Source organism: Anastrepha obliqua, chromosome 6 (assembly GCF_027943255.1).
Source record: "Anastrepha obliqua isolate idAnaObli1 chromosome 6, idAnaObli1_1.0, whole genome shotgun sequence".
In the NCBI taxonomy this organism is placed as follows: Eukaryota; Metazoa; Arthropoda; class Insecta; order Diptera; family Tephritidae; genus Anastrepha; species Anastrepha obliqua.
The window spans coordinates 76,805,504-76,817,680 of NC_072897.1; the positions used below are offsets into that span (position 1 = coordinate 76,805,504).

Here is a 12,177-nt window from a genome sequence, read left to right on the forward strand (position 1 = left end):
GACTTTTTGGGTACTAATAACAAAGGGCTATTATAAGCAGATACAGATGGTTCGACTATTTTGTCGTCAATTAGTTTTTGGATTTGTTTCTGAATTTCGTCTTTGTGACTGTGAGGATTTCTATAATTTTTAATGTATATTTCTTCATCATCCTTCAATCTCAGTTTTTGTTTATAAAAATTATTTGTGGTTATTGGTTCGGTTTCTAGTCCGAATACATCGCTGTATTGTTTACAGATTGTTGTTAGTTGATTATGAAATTGTGGTGGGAAATTCTTTGATAGCTGTTTTAGTACAGATTTCTCTCTATTCTCTGGAATTGTTTTAACTACTTCGTAGCTTGAAAGTGGTTCATATTCTAATTTATTTATGTTGATTAACTGATCTTCATTTGTTGTATTAAGCATTCTTATGAATGCATTTTGGGTTGTTGCTATGGTATGTGCTATGTAGATACCATGCAGAATTTCTTGGTTTGGAATAAATACACTGTCTTCTACTGAGTTTATTGTAATTTTTCGGACCACTTGTGATCTTGCTGGCAGAACTATGGAATTGTTGCCAGAACTGTATGTTATCGGAACATAAATTGGGTATTTTAAGTTAGTTGGTCTGATTATAAGCCAGTCTTCAGACGGCTTGAAATCTAATTGACAGTTGTATTTTTTAATGAAATCTATTCCTAGTATTCCATCACATGGAATTGCGAATTGTAAATTAACAATGTGAAAATCGTGGGGGATTATGTAATTTGTGGTTTGGATTTCAATGGAAGTAAGTCCTTTAGATTTGGTTACTTCTTGACTTATTCCCTGTATATTTATTATATGATCAGTTTGAATGTATTGAAAAACATCTGAATTTTCTTTTAATATAGATATATCTGCACCTGTGTCTATCAAGAATACTAGTTCTTTTCCTGTGTTTATATTTGTGAAGGTTACGTATATGTTTTGGCTGAGATTGATGGTATGAATTTTATTATTTACTGCTGAGTATCTAAAGGCTGTTGGGAGTTTCCCGAAGCGTTTTGGGTCACCCTTACATTATTGTTACTGTTTTGGTTATAACCTCCATTTTGGTGGTTATTTCCTCTATGGTTTCCTCTGTTGTTTCCTCTATTATTACCTCTATAATTATTATATTGGTAATTATTATTCTGGCCATTATTGCGGTTGTTGTTATTATAATTATTATTATTATAATAACCTCGACCATTGCCTCTACCATTGCCTCTACCGCGATAATTATTCCTGTTGTTATAATTACCACGGCCCCTTTGGGCGAGCAATATTGAATTGGGATTGCCTGTCATTTCGGTACTACATTGTATATACTTTGTGACGGCTTCATCCATTGTTTTGAAATTGCCTGCCTCGAGGATTGTTTTTAACTTTCCGTGTTCACAATTTTTAACCATTGCGTTAATGGCTTCTTTAGTGCTGAATTTGTCAGCATGTTCGGCTGATAGGCCTTCGTCAATATACGAAGCTTCCAAAAGCTTTCGTAAATTGTCAATTTCTGTCGTGAATTTTTCGGCAGTTTTCCCTTTTTGCATTGTTTTAGACAATTTGGCTTTTACTACGTCGGATGTTTCACCAACTATAGTATCTTGCAATTTTTTGATTATTGCATTAATTGTCGTTTCATTTTGGACTTTGTATAGAGTTGAGCCAACAATTTTTGACTTAATGACCTCAACAGCTATTTCTTCGAATGTGCCTTTTGTCAGATTTATTAACTTCAAAGCTGTTACCAATTTTTTGAAGATGTATTTTCTGTCCATTGAATTCTGGAATGGCATTCGATATGTCCTTTATGTATGCCCTTTGGGCGCTTACATCCGTCATGATGTTTTCTTTTGTGTCTACTGAGCTTGTGCTAGAATTCAATCCTTCTTCCTGTTCTATCTCATTATCTTCTTCAGATAAAGTGATTTGTGCAGGAATTGTAAGATCTTTTAGGTCGTTTTCTTTTATATCAGTTTCTTCGTTTGATTCAGGATCTGAATCTAAATTTGTTTCAACTGATTTCTGATCTTCTTCTCCATGTAGTGTTAATGGTGAATTTAACACTGTTGGAATGAAAATATCTAGCTGATACTTTTCTTTGACGTTATATAAATTTGAACGTAATTTGATCAAAAATTTTGATATTTTTGACCAGTTAGTTTTATTTATTATACGTCTATTATCATGCACTAATATTCTTGCATCATTAAATGTTTCTACAAGAATTTTCGCATGTTTATTTAAAGTATCCTTTTGTATTGACCTATTCTGGCTTACACATTTGTAAGATTTATCAAATTTTTCTTTTAGTTCACGGATATTTAGGGTTAGTTGCTCCCATTCCATGCCTGGGATTCATTAAGTATATGTATATATATAAAAGTTTTTTTTTTTTTTTTTTTTTTATTCTTTATACATAACTTTTATGACATTTATTTGTCCCAATATTTCGTGCTTATCTATCTCTGAAAATACCCTGCAATTCTTTACCGTAGTCAATACTATTCCCTTTTGGGTGCTAGTACAATGGTAAAGGGGGGAAAAGTCTAAGTTATACTTTTCCATGTATTCACTTTCTAAATCATAGATAAGTATGGGTTCTACTCTGTTTTTTAGTATAGACAATACCCTGTTCTGGAAATCGGGTTCATTTGTCATTACTATTCTAATGCATTTCTCCGTATTCATATTTGATTTTTTTTCTTTATTTATCAAATTCATGTTTTTTTTTTGTATATATAAACACATTACCATGAGAATCGTGTGTGCTTGTATATTATTTTCAGATCTTATCAAGATCGTTAGCTTGGCTTAAGGCTCTCTTTTTTATACATTTATTATGTAGGATGTAAGCTTTGTAAATAATATATGCACACATAATAATAACGATTATCAGTAACAATATGTTTGTTATTTTCATAATCGTATTTGGCGATTCTATTTTATTTATTACATTTGCAGTGGAGTCCACTGTTTTGGTATCAATTAACCCCATTCTGGGTGTTATTATATATATATCGTCAGATTTACTTATACTGTTTCAGCTCATTTATTTTAGTTTTGTTATTTCTAATGTTAATGTTCATTTAGGACTCAATTTTAATTTAATTAGTTTTTCCTGATTCGATCAACAGCGATCTCCTACCTAGTGGTTTGTATGGCTTCACGGGCCATACTCTAGCGGGCAATGCAGTTATCGCTTCCGCTTACTATATTTGTCTTAAATTAATTACAATATTTTTTTTTTTTAATGTATTATATAAATATATCTAAATTCTGCTGCTGTTGATCGTCCATCTGCACCAGCTGGTCTTCGCCGGATCTGACACGCTGGCGCTCCCTCGTTGACGCAAGCGGCGGGGTGCCTCTCGCGTTTGATGTCTCTAGTTGTTGTTCGTCTTGATGTTCGGATCCGCTGCCGTGCAGTGCTTGCACGTGTATTGGCAGAACGCACTGTCCAATGGTCCCTCGCAGTCGTCTGGGCACTTCTTGGCTGGTTTACTGAGCTGGGCTTTTATTGCTCCTGGCTGGTTTAATTTGGGAATAGTGTTATCAATTGTTTTTATATGTCTTTGTGTGGTGGTAGAGGTTGAATGCTTATGGTTTGCCTTCTGGGCTTGATCAATCTGATCTAGCTCGGCTTGTAGTGCTATTGTTGCCTCCCAACGTAATGGTGGGTTGGTGGCAAACAATAGTTTGAGAATTTCCGCCTTCCTCTTTTGGAGGCGTACTCGCATGCCGCTTCTTCCGGCTTTTTTCTTTTTGATTACTGCATTCATTGAACCTCTATTCACTCAGACAAGAAAAATGTAGTTTCCAACGCTGTTCCTGCTCTTTGCCTTTTACGATGAAAAGTTGTCCAGCCTTTTACGATGTAAAGTTGTCCAGCGTCCAGCTGCTTCAATACTTTGTAGATGTGGTTGGCATAGCTTTCTTTCCTCCTGCTGCTTGACTCCAGGGCTTATTTTCTGCGTCCTGTCACGGTCGCCATGTATTAATCGTAATCAAAGAAATTCTGTTTGTCTTAATCGTAATCGACTCGTTGCTACGAGTGTGTTTTATTGAATGAATTTTCAGTTGTTACAATTTGGTTCTTACAGCTAAAGACCGCGTGGCTGCGCTGTCAAGGACGCCGGCAGAGACGCGGTCAGCTTATGTATAATTCTTTATGTATTGTTTACATAAGAACGTCTAAGGGCTGACGCGGGTCGCAACGGCGGGGAGGAGGTAATATGTTCACTTGGTTGTTGAACCGTCGGCGCATGTCAAATATGCCGACGCGGCAATGTCCATGCAGGGCAATGTCCAAGGGATCGTATTACCACAAGTGCTTGCACATTGCTTATATGAATATTGTAGTCAAGTGCTACAATGTGTTTGTAATAATATTTATGCATTCAACTGAGTACAGTGAGCATTCGATAAGTGAACATACTACAACATTATATCTAAGTAAGAATTCAAGAAGGCACTCACCTCTCACGTTGATGTTTGTGCTGCCCCATATCGTACGATGGGCATTCGCATCGGATCCTATTATCCAGCGTAGGTGGTTCTCCTTGCAGTAGTTGACTAGGGCTACAAGTTCCCTTGTTGGACCAGTTTCCTCATCTCCTGGAAGGTAGGCAGAGGTAATGATTACCTCGTGCTCGCCTTTGTCTGTTGGCACCTTGGTCCAGATCGCAACGAGATCGGTGGTAGTGAACTGCGAAATGGGAATGAAAGTTAACTTATTGCTAATTACGATTGCCGCTCTAGGGCGATCATTGTTGGCATAGATTAACTTACCATTAACATCTTGGAGTCCCTCAATGACTCTGTCACGTACCCACGGTTCTTGGATTAGAGCTATATCCAAGTTTTGTTTGTTAAACCTCCTTGCTACTTCAGCCGAGGCAGCCTTTGCATGGTGGAGGTTTAATTGAAGGCATCCGAGTTGCCTTCTATTGTTGCTTAGGGTAGCGTGTGGCATTATCGCCTCTGTTTTTTGGCACTGGCTGCCTTTTTCTTGCCTCTGTTGCTACCCAGCAAGGCCGCTTCCTCAGCAGAGTGACGCTCGCCTTTTTTGGTCCTCTTTGGACCGTTATTTTCGCATTCTTATGCCTTCCTCTACCCTTTGAGCACTTGACATTGGTGCAGGCTTGGTGGCGTGTGGCGCATCTTTAGAGCAACATGGCTGCTCATCAGTTTGCGTTACGCTCACTGCGGTTGCTGCGATCGCCGATGCCGAAGTGCAGGGTTGTTCCTCGGTCCGCTGCAATGCGGGAGGCTTGGGCACTTCTGGTTCAGCATCCTTCTCCGGGGTTTTGGCCTTAGTTCTAAGTTGAACTGTGCTAAACCCATAGTTCAACCAGTAGTGATGTTTTTTGATCACAATGGCGGAGATGGGGTCGATTGCGATGGTTAGCTCCGTCACCTTACCCTTTTGTACTCTACGTAGTACCCGCCATTCCTGAACGTTCAGGCCAGAGTTTTGCCCATCCAGGAGGTTGAGGATGTCCTCTGTGGATGTGCTGTCCAGTTCTGGAAAGTGGCATGTGAAGATCAAAGGCCTTGGTATGTCCTTTTCTAAAACGATCTTAATTTGCGCATCTTTCCATGGTTCAAGTTTAGGCATTGCTGCCTTTAACCAGTCGGTTGTTTCATCGTTGCCACATGAGACAACTATGTATCCTGCGCGGAAGGTGCAGCTGTTAAAGATTGGCTTGGCACCACCAGTCTGCTTTTTCCTTATGCTGTCCAGGATAGCGTGTTGAATGGCCCTTAGTTTATCCGTAGGCCATATCGTTGCCGGATAATCAGGTGGTATGATACCCAGCTTGGTGCTACATGCAGCATCTTTGTAGGACATTTTAGCCGTCCCTTCTTTCACCTCCAGGTTAGGCACTGCTGCCTTTGCCCTTTCGGCTTCTGATGGGTCAGTTGTCCTTTCCACTAAGTTAGCTCTTTTGGGAGATCTTTGCTTAGGGGTGGTGCTGCTGGAGCGCTGACGCTTTAAGTTCATTGGCTGCTGTGCTAGTTGTCGCGCTTCTTCAATGGAGTGACCTTTACCCGTGTTGCGGTAAGGCTAATTACAACCAGAGGGCGCCCGGTATCTGGAGGTCACCGTTAAAAGACACACTGACGTAGTGCCATTCATCACTTAGGCACGGTACGAATAACACCTGTGATTACGGGTTTTTTCGAGTTTGCCTCTCTGGATCCGCCATTTTCGGTCGAAAGCAGGGGCACCTCGTGCAGGAGTGGAATATTACCACAATGGTCGGTCTTTAGGCTTTAGGCAGTTCCAGCCAGTCGCCTCTGTGTGCCCTACCTCTATAATAGAACCAAAACACACTTAACCCAGCAGGAATTCAATTCTAATTATTTGCGTTTATTTGTACAATCGAATATAACCAAAATGAATATTCAGCAAAAACATGTATATGACACAATCATGCAAGCCATTTCCAATAATGCAGGTGGGTTATATTTCTTGGATGCACCTGGTGGTACAGGCAAAACGTTCGTTATATCACTGATTTTAGCCACTATTCGATCGGAACAGAAAGTTGCATTGGCACTTGCATCTTCGGGAATTGCTGCTACATTATTAGAAGGTGGTCAGACAGCACACTCTGCATTAAAATTGCCATTTAATGTACAGGTAATTGAAACTTAATTTAATACCGCGTATCCCTATCATTCCAACTGATATGCCATTTGAATTCAAACGATTACAATATCCTGTGCGTTTATCATTTGCGATGTCCATCGACAAAGCTCAAGGGCAAACACTTAACGTTTGTGGTGTGAATTTGGAGGAATCATGTTTTTCACATGGCCAAGTTTATGTTGCCTGTTCCAGAGTCGGTACCCCCACCCGTTTGTTTATTCATGCTCAAAATGGAAAAGCAAAAAAATATTGTTTATCCAAATGTTTTGGATTAAGTTTTAAAATAGCTAGGAAATAATTAAATATAAATTTTTTTTATAAATGAGTTTGATTTAATATTTCACTTTATACGTAGCGAAGCACGTACCGGGCCGCTAGTCTATTATAGATATAACAACATATTTAAATCGTATTAGGCAATCACAAATATTTTCAACTACATCATGAAATTTAGTCTGATATGATCCTGTGAAGTATAGTCTAGACAATGATCAGACAGATGCCCAAAAGTGATACGTTTCGTTACAATTCTAGTGTATTAGATGTACGTACGATCCGAGGACCCAACATCGACTCGGATCACTACCTTGTTGCAGCCAAACTGCACACACGCTTCTGTGCAGCAAAAAACGTGCATCTACCTACGCAAGGAATGTTCGACATCGAAAAGCTGCAATCACAACAGACAGCCAGAAGATTCGCCACTCGACTCTCACTCCTGCTCTCAGAGAGTACTGCCCAACAAACCGGCATGCATGAGCAATGGAGCAGCACTTCTCGTTCTCTACGTACCGCCGCTGAAGAAGAAATCGGATTCCGGCGAGCCCGAAAAAACAATTGGTACGACGAGGAATGTCATGCTGCCGCAGAAAGAAAGGATACCGCCTATAGAGCCACGCTGCGATCGGGCGCAACGCGAGCCATGTGGGATCGCTACAGAGAGCTGAAAAAGGAAGAGAGACGTATTATCCGAAAAAAGAAACGAGAGGCCGAAATACATGAGTGCGAAGAGCTTGAGATGCTGGCCTGTTCCTGTCGGCCTGTCTACCTGTTGGCAAAATTCTACCAGAAAGTTCGGCGGCTTACAGAAGGTTTCAGGACCGGGGCGTTTTCCTGTAAGAACAAAGACGGCGAACTGGTGACTGACGTACAGAGAAATCTTAAATTATGGAGGGAACACTTCTCGAACCTATTAAACAATGACAGCAGCGCATGTCACCGAGAAAGTGAAGATCCCGATACCCCAATCGTTGACGACGGAATTGTCGTTCCGCTACCCGATTATGACGAGGTGAGAATAGCGATAACGCGGCTAAAAACAAGCCGCGGGCGCCGACGGACTGCCGGCTGAGCTATTCAAACATGGCGGCGAGGAGCTGCTAAGGTGCATGCATCAGCTTCTATGCAAAATATGGTCGGATGAAAGGATGGCTGCCGATTGGAATTTAAGTGTGCTCTGCCCAATCCATAAGAAGGGCGATCCTGCAATTTGTGCCAATTACCGCGGGATTAGTCTTCTAAATATCGCCTATAAGGTTCTAGCGAGCGTATTGTGTGAAAGGCTGAAGCCCACCGTCAACCAACTGATTGGGCCTTATTAGTGTGGCTTCAGACCTGGAAAGTCCACCATCGACCAAATATTCACAATACGCCAAATCTTGGAAAAGACCCATGAAAGGAGGGGCGTCGACTTCAAAGCCGCATTCGACAGTACGGAAAGGAGTTACCTGTATGCCGCGATGTCTGAATTTGGTATCCCCGCAAAAGTAATACGGCTATGTAAGATGACGTTGCTCAATACCAGCAGCGCCGTCAGAATTGGGAAGGACCTCTCCGAGCCGTTTGATACCAAACGAAGTTTCAGACAGGGTGACTCGCTGTCGTGTGACTTCTTTAACCTAATGTTAGAGAGCATCGTACGAGCCGCAGAACTTACTCGCTCAGGCACAATATTTTATAAGAGCGTACAATTGCTGGCGTATGCCGATGATATTGACATCATCGGCCTTAACAACCGCGCTGTTAGTTCTGCCTTCTCCAAACTGGATAAAGAGGCAAAGCGAATGGGTCTGGTGGTGAACGAGGACAAACCGAAGTACCTCCTGTCTTCAAACAAACAGTCGACGCACTCGCGTATCGGCACCCACGTCACTGTAGACATTTATAATTTCGGGATTGTAAAAGACTTCGTCTATTTAGGTACCAGCATTAACACCGATAACAATGTCAGCCTTGAAATCCAACGTAGAATCTCTCTTGCCAACAAGTGCTACTTTGGACTAAGTAGGCAACTGAGCAGTAAAGTTCTCTCTCGACGAACAAAACTAACACTCTACAAGACTCTCATCATGCCCGTCCTAACGTATGGCGCAGAAGCGTGGACGATGACAATATCCGATGAAGCGACGCTTGGAGTGTTCGAGAGAAAGATTCTGCGTAAGATTTTTGAACCTTTGCACGTTGGCAACGGCGAATATCGCAGACGATGGAACGATGAGCTGCATGAGCTTTACGACGACATAGACATAGCGCAGCGAATAAAGATCCAGCGGCTACGTTGGCTGGGCCATGTCGTCCGAATGGATACAAACGCTCCAGCTCTGGAAGTATTCGATGCGGTACCAGCAAGTGATAGCAGATTAAGAGGAGGGCCTCCTTTGCATTGGAAAGATCAGTTGGAGAAGGACATTACTTCACTTGGCGTGTCCAATTGCTCCGGTTAGCACAAGAAAGAAGCGACTGGCGCGCTTTGTTAAACTCTGCTAAAATCGCATAAGAGGTTATCGCGTGAATTAAGAAGAAGAAGAGATGTAATAAAAACAAAACGACATAAATTTTATATTACTATATTTTATTTGGAACGCATACATCTACATCTACGAAGCCAATCACGAACAGCCATTACATGCATTGAAAACTACAGTTTGGTGCGGCCTATGGGCTGGAGGAATCATGCCATGATAATCGACTGTTTGATGTCGGGAATTGATGCTCGTGATCACAACATTTGGTTCCAACAACACGGCGGTACTTGCCATACATCCCATGAAACGATTGAGTGAGAACGACGCAGTAATCGTTTCGGTGAGTATTTTATCTTTCGTCTCGGGCCAGTCGATTGGTCACTAAGATCATGCGATATCACACCTTTGGACTTTTATTTGTGAGGGTATGTAAAATCTAAATGCTTTGTGGATAAACCAGCTCGATTGAGGCACTGGAAGCCAACATTATTAAAGTTATTCACGAGATACCGACCGAAGTCCTCCAGCGAGTCATTCAAAATTAGTTTTTACGGATACCCTAATTACGGCGAAGAGGCGGTCAACATTTGAAAGGAATCATCTTCAAAACATTAATGTCATGAATGTCACAGAAATAGTAAAGATTATCCAACCAATGTAAATTTTCGTTTTTCTGTTTTAATTTAAAATCTGGTACCTCTAAATTCATCACCCTTTACGTATGTATATTTGTCTTCAAACTGCGCGACAGGTCCATCATCAAGTGCACGCAGAAGCATACACTAAGATGAAAAAAATCTGCTGTTGCTTACAACAAGGTTACCACTTCGACATTTCGTACTAGCATATGTCCACTAAGCATTGAAACTAACTTCAGACATACCTATATTTGGGTGCATAAAGAACCACACAGATGTAACTCCATGCACTTGTCATGACCAAGTGTGCTTTTACTTAAGTGTCAAACTCATATTACGCGAAAGTTTTCATTCAAAATGCTGTACAAGCTGGATTTACGTAAATCTGTTACCAATCTGTTTGGACGACTCAGTACAGGGTGGGCCATATAGCGTTTGCTTTTTGAACCACCTATCTTTTTGAGAATGGCAACACAAATGACATGTAAAATGTGTTCATAATTTACTTAAAGGTTTGACATTTACGAAATGGTAAGCTATACGCTTGAACAAAATTGGGAAATATTGAAAACCTATTTCCAAAGTGGTTTTACCGAAAAATCATCTTTTCTGATGAAGCTCATTTTCACATCGGTGGTTACGTCAATAAGCAAAATTGTCGGATTTGGGGCTCAGAAAATCCACAGGTTATTGTAGAGAAGCAAATGCATCCACAACGAGTCACTGTTTGGTGCGGTTTTTGGTCTGATGGCATCATCGGGGCATTTTTTTTCGAAAATGAGCGAGGAGCCGCGGTTACAGTAAATGGCGAGCGTTACCGTGCCATGCTCAACGAGTTTTTGTTTCCAAAAATTGAAGAGGATGATATGGACGACATTTGGTTTCAACAGGACGGTGCAACTTGTCACACTGCCAAAGTTACACTCGAACTTTTGGCTACCGTTTTTGAAAACCGAATAATCAGCCGAAATTTCGATATCAATTGGCCGCCTCGGAGCTGTGATTTAAACCCGTTGGACTATTTTTTGTGGGGAGCCGTTAACGACAAATGCTATGCGAACCATCCAGAGACGATTGATGCTTTAAAACACGAAATCGAAGTTGCCATTCATGAAATTGGAGCCCAAACACTCGAAAATGTGCTTAAAAATTGGGTTGATCGAATGGCCTACTGTAAAGCCAGTCGTGGCAGTCATTTGAACGATATTATTTTTCATTCATTCAGTGTTCAAAATCAAAAAAAAAGTTTGCAAAAATATTGATTAGTTTTTTTTTTATAGCCGATTCAAAAAGCAAATTTTGCATGGCCCACCCTATACAAGTGAAATTCTGAAGGTGTATGAAGATAAACCTATCCCCCGTGCGACTATTTTTCGTATTTTGAAAGATTGCAGGAATGAAAAAGAGCCGGAAAATAAGGTTATACCGGGTCGCTCACCAAAAGTAAGTACCGCAACAACAAAAAACGAAAATTTGGCATTTTAAAGTGTGGCGTTCACAAGATTTTGAAGAAAAACAATGTTATTTATCGTAAACGTAAGCGAGCACCAAAATCTATAGCGAAACAACTCGAAAAAATATTAATTTGCTGCCGTGCACTTCGTCGTGAACACTTTGCAAATGAAAAATTCATAATTTTGGATGATGAATCGTACTTCACATTTTCTCATCATGAATTGAGTGGCAACGACGGTTGTTACACTGACAACATCGAAACAACACCAAAGGACGTTAAATATGCCAGCAAATTAAAATTTGAGCTGAAGGTGCAAGTGCTGGTGGTCATTTCTTCGGAGGGTGTTTCAGAACCATTGATTCGCAAAAACAAAGCCAAAGCGATCATTGCTGACGTTTTTATCGGTCAACGCTCGCCAAAACTGAAGAAATTCCGGGATAAATATCGCAATAGCGACGTAATCATATTTTGGCCAGACGTTGCAAGCTGCCATTATGCAAAAACAACATTGGATTGGTTAACCGAGCAAAAAAATACCATTTGTGCCAAAAAAGGACAATCCTCCAAACGTGCCACATGCACGTCCAATAAAAAATTTCTGTGCAGTTCTCAAGTGGATGGTGTACGAAAATGACTGGGAGGCACGAAACGAGCAACAGTTGATCAATCGAAT

At 40.8% G+C, this 12,177-nt stretch overlaps 2 protein-coding genes across 2 annotated transcripts; both read right to left on the reverse strand.

The window, feature by feature from the left end:
* Positions 1-985: 985 nt before the first annotated feature.
* LOC129250759 (uncharacterized protein DDB_G0289917-like) lies at positions 986-4,808 on the reverse strand. Its single transcript, XM_054890357.1, has 4 exons — positions 4,800-4,808; positions 4,488-4,716; positions 1,842-2,107; positions 986-1,792 (listed from the first exon to the last, which is right to left on the reverse strand). Exons 1-4 carry the CDS (start codon positions 4,806-4,808, stop codon positions 986-988), a joined length of 1,311 nt encoding a protein of 436 aa, XP_054746332.1.
* A 286-nt stretch (positions 4,809-5,094) lies between these two features.
* On the reverse strand, positions 5,095-5,862 carry LOC129250760 (uncharacterized). The gene has a single exon (XM_054890358.1). It carries the CDS (start codon positions 5,860-5,862, stop codon positions 5,095-5,097), a length of 768 nt encoding a protein of 255 aa, XP_054746333.1.
* Between the last annotated feature and the right edge of the window lie 6,315 nt (positions 5,863-12,177).

Coding starts and splice junctions, on each gene's coding strand:
- LOC129250759 (XM_054890357.1), bottom strand. Junction 2,108..4,487: donor CACAAACATCAACGTGAGAG/GTGAGTGCCTTC, acceptor ATAACGTCAAAG/AAAAGTATCAGCTAGATATT. Junction 1,793..1,841: donor AAGAAAACATCATGACGGAT/GTAAGCGCCCAA, acceptor ATGCCATTCCAG/AATTCAATGGACAGAAAATA.
- LOC129250760 (XM_054890358.1), bottom strand. CDS start 5,862: ATGTCCTACAAAGATGCTGCATGTAGCACCAAGCTGGGTATCATACCA.